The sequence below is a fragment of the Poecilia reticulata genome, linkage group LG20 (assembly GCF_000633615.1).
Source record: "Poecilia reticulata strain Guanapo linkage group LG20, Guppy_female_1.0+MT, whole genome shotgun sequence".
Lineage (NCBI taxonomy): Eukaryota > Metazoa > Chordata > Actinopteri > Cyprinodontiformes > Poeciliidae > Poecilia > Poecilia reticulata.
In genome coordinates this window covers 25,894,329-25,900,827 of record NC_024350.1, presented here as the reverse complement: position 1 = coordinate 25,900,827, position 6,499 = coordinate 25,894,329, and the positions used below count along the sequence as shown (strand labels likewise).

General features: G+C 42.8%; 2 protein-coding genes across 4 annotated transcripts in view; both read left to right on the top strand.

Moving 5' to 3' along the window:
• Positions 1-2,806, top strand: part of eif2s3 (eukaryotic translation initiation factor 2, subunit 3 gamma) — a 6,869-nt gene extending 4,063 nt beyond the window's left edge. The window contains exons 8-13 of the mRNA XM_008396899.2: positions 93-227; positions 293-387; positions 464-608; positions 1,157-1,326; positions 1,397-1,569; positions 2,574-2,806. Of these exons, the coding sequence (XP_008395121.1) occupies positions 93-227; positions 293-387; positions 464-608; positions 1,157-1,326; positions 1,397-1,569; positions 2,574-2,637 (782 nt within the window). The 3' untranslated portion in view covers positions 2,638-2,806. The remainder of the gene's footprint in view (positions 1-92; positions 228-292; positions 388-463; positions 609-1,156; positions 1,327-1,396; positions 1,570-2,573) is intronic.
• A 1,084-nt stretch (positions 2,807-3,890) lies between these two features.
• Positions 3,891-6,499, top strand: part of lrrc31 (leucine rich repeat containing 31) — a 7,477-nt gene continuing 4,868 nt past the window's right edge. Inside the window, exons 1-4 of one of the 3 annotated variants that reach the window (XM_008396901.2) lie at positions 3,891-3,950; positions 4,049-4,148; positions 4,771-4,953; positions 5,796-5,939. In XM_008396901.2, the coding sequence (XP_008395123.1) occupies positions 4,136-4,148; positions 4,771-4,953; positions 5,796-5,939 (340 nt within the window). In that variant the 5' untranslated portion in view covers positions 3,891-3,950; positions 4,049-4,135. Of the gene's footprint in view, positions 4,149-4,770; positions 4,954-5,795; positions 5,940-6,499 lie in introns of all 3 variants that reach the window. The other 2 variants (XM_017301815.1, XM_008396900.2) reach the window with 2 other exon arrangements.

The window sequence follows — 6,499 nt, the reverse complement described above, 5'->3', positions numbered from 1 at the left end:
TCTTGCTAACATTTATTTTGCTAACGTTTCTACTGCTAACGTTCTTCTTGCTAACGTTCCTCCTGCTGACGTTTGTCCTGTTTCTCCTGCAGGAACCGTTGCCGAGGGCGCTCCCATCATTCCCATCTCTGCGCAGCTCAAGTACAACATCGAGGTTGTTTGTGAGTACATCGTGAAGAAGATTCCCGTTCCCATCAGAGACTTCATCTCCGAGCCGCGGCTCATCGGTAAGAACGGACCCGGCGCTGCTTCCTGTTTCCGTCGGCGTGTTTTTTAACGTAAACGGCTTCAGTCATTAGGTCGTTTGACGTGAACAAGCCGGGCTGCGAGGTGGACGACCTGAAGGGAGGCGTGGCCGGAGGCAGCATCCTGAAGGGCGTTCTGAAGGTCAGGGCCGCAGCGTTAGTCGCCGGCTGTGATGTCACAGTGTGATCTGACCGCCGTCCGTCTGTCCGTCCTGCAGGTGGGTCAGGAGATCGAGGTCCGGCCCGGAATCGTGTCCAAGGACCAGGAGGGGAAGCTGATGTGCAAACCCATCTTCTCCAAGATCGTGTCTCTGTTTGCTGAACACAACGACCTGCAGTACGCCGCCCCAGGAGGCCTGATCGGTGAGAGAACCAGAACCAGAACCGGACTCCTCTATGGAGGAACAGTGCAACAGGAATCATCTGAGGATCCATGGAGTCTGTCTGACTCCTGCAGTCTGGATCAACACGACGTGTCGTTCAGCCCAGATGTCTGGAGATTCTCTCTCTTCTTTCATCCTAACTTGTCTTTCCTTCCTTCCTCCCTTCATTCCTTCCCTTCATCATGCGCTTCTGTCCTTCCTTAGCTCCTTGTATCCTTCCATTCTCAGCTCATCCCTTGAATCCTTCCTTCTGTCTTTAATTCCTCACTTTTTCATGTTCTAACTTGATTCCTCTTGTTACTTTGCTTCCTTCCTTCCATCTTCTCCTACCTTGAATCCTTCCTTATTTCCTTCTTTCATTCTTTTTCTTTGTGTCAGTCCTTCCTTCCTATTTTGTCTCCTTCTTTCTGTCCTTCCTTCTTTCCTCTGTCCCGGTTCTATTAAGTTAATTTGAGTATTGATATAAATGACAGTATGAAGCAGTGAATTCTGGGATTTTGGGTGTGAATGACGGGTCGGTGTCTGCAGGTGTCGGGACGAAGATCGACCCGACGTTGTGCCGGGCCGACCGCATGGTGGGTCAGGTTCTGGGAGCCGTCGGCGCGCTGCCTGAGATCTTCACAGAGTTGGAGATCTCCTACTTCCTGCTGCGGCGGCTGCTGGGCGTCCGCACCGAGGGCGACAAGAAGGCCGCCAAGGTGAGCTGTGCATCATGGGAAACGCGGTCCAGCCTCCTCCGGTCTCTGACTCGATTTCTCCGGCCCGCAGGTCCAGAAGCTGTCCAAGAACGAGGTTCTGATGGTGAACATCGGCTCGCTGTCGACCGGCGGCCGCGTCAGCGCCGTGAAGGCCGACCTGGCCAAGATCGTCCTGACCAACCCGGTCTGCACCGAGGTCGGCGAGAAGATCGCGCTCAGCCGGCGCGTCGAGAAGCACTGGCGGTGAGACGCAGCACAACCCAGACGTTTACGATTTAAAGGGCCAGTGTCATTTAAAATCCACTTCCTGATTAGAGCTTTACATCAGGCTGTAATGTTTCTCCCTGCAGTGTTGCTTTGATTCCTTCATGCATGTTTGAGAAATCCTTTAATCTCCATGGCAACCATTCAGCTGCAAATCGCCTGGGTGGACGTAGCCCCGCCTTCCAGATGCAGCTCCTCCCACACTCAGTTCCTTCAGACTAGCCAGCAGTAATTAGCAAACACCTTATGGAGCTCAACATAGGAGCTACTGCTCAGTGAAATGCTGCTAAAACGTTGTTAAAGGGTTAACAGAGGAGGCGGAGCTTCAGAAAGCAGGAGAGTTTAAAGAGACGGAGCCCAATTTCAAGGCGTTAAATTAAAAAGTCGGGTAATATTTGATTTATACAGCATATTCTATAACAGGAGTTGGCATAGTTACTTGATTGTGCTATAAAATGGCACATCGTGCCTGGAAAACACGTAATGCTGCCCTTGAAGCTGCGGTTTGTCATTTTTATTAAATATATTTCTTACATGTTTGTTCAAACTATCAGTCACGACAGTTTGAGACGTGATCAGTGAGAACCTGGATCTCTTCCCTCAACTACTATTGACATCTGAAGAAATGCACCAAAAACAACCAATCAGAGCCAGGAGGCGGGGCTTAGGGCTGTCAATCAACTTCATGTACCTCCTGCTAAATGTGTTGATGGACGATCAAGAACTCAGTTACAGGAAAACCATTTATCTGCCATCATCTGTGGCTATGCTAACAAGCCCAGCATTCACAACAGGCTATGCTAGCTGCTCACCACACAGAGGGTGATTGACAGCGCTAAGACCCGCCTCCTGGCTCTGATTGGTTATTTCTAGTTAGCACTGTGAGAAGGCAGATATTTTTAACATATGTAAAGAGAAATATTGTTAATAAAAGTTGCATCGTGCAGCAGAATGACATGTTGACGCCGTTTCCCGTCCCTCAGTCTCATCGGGTGGGGACAGATCCGGAGAGGCGTCACCATCACACCAACCGTCGACGACGACTGAGACGACGACGGCGCTCCTTTAGGATTTTTCTTTTTTGTTTTTACAACTGGGACATTTCACTGGCCGCCGTCGCCTCTGCGTTTGAGGAGACGAAGGACGGAGGAGGAAGAGGAGTCCAGTCGGTTTCTGGCTTCAGATTTCACAACCAATAAAATAAATTTGGACAGAAGTTCAGAGTCTCTTTAAATTATTTCCTCATTAAATAACACATTTATTCAGTTTTATTTTATTAATTTGCAGTTTAAATGACCAAATCACGTGTTGACATAAAAGTTTAGAATGTAAACTAGTTGGTCTACTTAAGATTTTGTTTGTTTAGTTCTGACTGGATATTTTAAACTATTGTCGACTCGAATATATTGTAATTTATTTTTCTGATGTTTGGGGAATGTGGCGTTTCCAGGAAGTCGGCCCTGGAGGACAGGAAGTGCCCGACTCGGTCTTATTATAAAGATATAAATGAAGTCGGTTCTTAATGTCCAGATTCTGTTTTAATTCATGTTTGGATCTATGATGAAACCATGAAACATCAGAACTGAATTAAAGTTTTCAAGTTGTTGGTTTTCCTCCTGAGTGTCGGGGATTCTCCACGTTTTCTCCTCATAAACTGAAAATATGTCAGTTTTTGTTTATAATTCATAAAATATAATGAAGTTTTTATCTTTAATTCATTAAATACACAGCAACATGCGAAAATAAACTCAAAATGCTTTAGTTTACATTAATTTGGTCCTGTGTTTATATCTTCATTGGTCAAATCAATGCGTCACAAATCAGTGGGCGGGGCTAAAACGTGATTGGTTGAGCTGTGAAACCGCAAAATCTGAAAATATATTAATAAATGTCATTTTTAATAGAAAGGTAATTGTTACATTATTGATGCCTTTAACATTTTTGTTTTTTATTTTAATACAATATAAATATTTCCATAAAATAAACATTTACAGTATTATTCAGTAAACTGTGGAACTTTGTTTATTTGGCTCATTCTTTACTCACTTCCGGTCATTTAATCTGCTCTTTTCTTCTATTAAACATTTATTTAAAGCTGATTTGGGCTGAAATGTTGTAAATAAAAGCTTTTTTTTATATTCCAGCTCAAATCGACTTTAAATTTTCACAACAACATAAACTTAATAAATAAACAGACAGAGATCGTCATGATCAGACGATCATCGCTCACTGACCTGAAAGCTGAACCAAAGATATAAACATTTACTGAAGGAGTTGCCGCACTTCCGGATTGATCCACCTGACGAGCACGAGACGTGACGTCGCCCAGGTGACAGGTGTCCCTCCGCCGAGCAGAAGAGGTGATTTAAAAGCGCTTTAATGTTGTCAACGAACCTTTTACTAAATGAAATACAGACGTCATCCGACTTTTTCTGGGTCATTTATGTTTTCATGTGAGAGTCCAAACGAACCGCGGGACCGAACCGGACCGAACCTCCGGCAGAGTTAAATCTTTATTTTTAAACTATTCCGACTTGAAGCTGACATGGAGGCTGCAGGTAAGAGGATCTGCTGAAACCCAACACGGATTTTTATCAGTTTTCTGCATTTTCATCCTTTTATTTCTAAATAAACTTAAAAATTCTGTTTAATCTGAGCTGAAAATGTGCTTTAGGTTTAAAAAGTCATTCATTCATCAAATTAACGGAGTTATTTTACTCTAAATGCTCATTAATATGTAAAAAGAGGTAAAATATTTGTATTTGATAGTATTTTCCTCCTAAAAGTGACGGAATATTTAGCATATTTATAAGTTATTGATTGGTTGTCATGTTTATTGGAGGATGCCATGTTGGCAGAGAAGAAGCTGAGCTCTGATTGGTTGCCAGGTTTGCAGACACATTCTGGTTGTTTTGGGTTTTTGTCAGGATGGAAGAACCAATAGCAACACATTTAGCTGTAAATGAACATAAACACCCCACAGCATAATGCTTCCACCTCTGTGCTTGATGGTTATTGTGCTTTGACTCATAATCTGCACATCATGTTGAGTTTTTCTGATTATTGTTACATTTAGTAGAAGAAAACAGAATATTTGCCTTTTATGTAACATATTTGGGGCCATGTTTTAAGCTTTATGAAGAATTATTTCCCCATATGAGTGATGCTACCTTTGCTCAGAGGGTCAGCGGGGGCGAGACGGAGGCGGCCAGAGACGATCCCCCCTGGACGTCATCATGAGTCAGATCCGCAGGAAGCGCTCGGCATCAGACAGGAAGCCACTGGGCCGCTTCCTGTCGCGAACCTCAGAGCGGACGGCGATCCCTGAGGACGCAGAGCCCGAGAACAGAGGACAGAGTCCAGGTGAGAAATTAAAGTTTATTTTGATGGTTTTAACGCATCGAAATGACCCAAAGATCACAGATTTAGTTTTCAAAGAATCTCCATTTATTGACAAAGAGAAATAATAGAAACAATATTTAAATTCCTGTCAATTACGAGAACACAAAGTGAAAAAGTGCAGGTGGAAGTTTATTTAACTTTGTTCAACATAAAGCAGCAGAATATTTCCTGAGTCTGTTGACAAACTCATAAAACAATCAAACCTTTTTGTGTTTGTTTAGCAAATAACGTAAAATTATTTTGCTCAGAGTGACTAACGGTTTTAACTCCTCCCATCTGAATCCGTCTGACTGAAACAGACTTGTTTTAATATTGACCTCTAGTTCTTTAAATGGATAAATCTTAATGCAGTTTAATTTCAAACCACTGTTGTAAAAACCTTGGAAGGAGTTTGTTACCACTAAATCATAAACTTTAAAATATGTCAGAAATATTTCATTAATTGGGTGGAAATAGTCAGACGATGTTATAATTCAAATAGTTTCTCCACACAGTGATTTATTTATTTAGAAAATATTTTATTTTAGTTTCTACATCATCAAAATGAACCTTCCAGTGCAGATTGAAGACTTTTACTCCAAAAGTCTGATTTCAGACACTTCTTCTGTTTATCATCAGTTTATTTACTTCTTACTAAATATTACAAATTTGGCTTTTGCATCATTTAGTGATAATTTACTTTTGTCTCACCGTTTCTGTAATACTTGTAATTCTCCTTCCATTTTTCTAGCTGCTCTAAAACAGACTGTCTGAGTTACAGGAGGTGAAATGAGGCTGCAGCTGATTTTGTCTGTTTTTTCCAGGCGCTGCGGCGCCGGTGGAGAGCCAGCGTGATGCCGGCTGGGGAAGAGTCCGTGTTTTCCTGCAGAGGTTGGGGAAGAAAGCGGACAGCAGGAGTCTGAGTCTGGCTCACTGCGACCTGACGGCTACAGACCTGCTGGAGCTCGGTATTCACTCCCTGAGTTACTGCTGCTTGAACCGTCTGCAGGAAGCAGCACCACGGAGCTCTGAGCGTTTCTGAAGCTGATTTTACGGACATGATGAGACGTTTGACTCCTCCAGTGTTTAAATCAGTGGTTCTTAACCTTTTTTTAGGTCCCGAACCCACCAGATTCATATGCACATTCACTGAACCCTAGTGATAAATAAAATATGATTTTTTTCCCCCCCAAATTCAAGACATAGTTGGGTCGCCCCATGATCACTAACTCTTCTTAGAGTCTCTGAGATCAGTTCTTTAAAATATAATCAGTGTTTTCAGCAAAGTTGATCTGACTGTCCAGGAACGACCCAAGATATTTAAAATCTGCCACAGTTTCAACAGGTTGGCCATTGAGAGAAACTGGAACCACTTTAAGGTCTTTTAATTAGCTCTACATGCTGAAGAGAATGAAAAATTAATAATAAATAATAAAGACTTTGCGGCATTCTGATTTAGTAATGTAATTATATTAGTTGTGTTACCACCCCCACGCCACTAGAGGCAGTAGCAACCCCGAAAAGATGC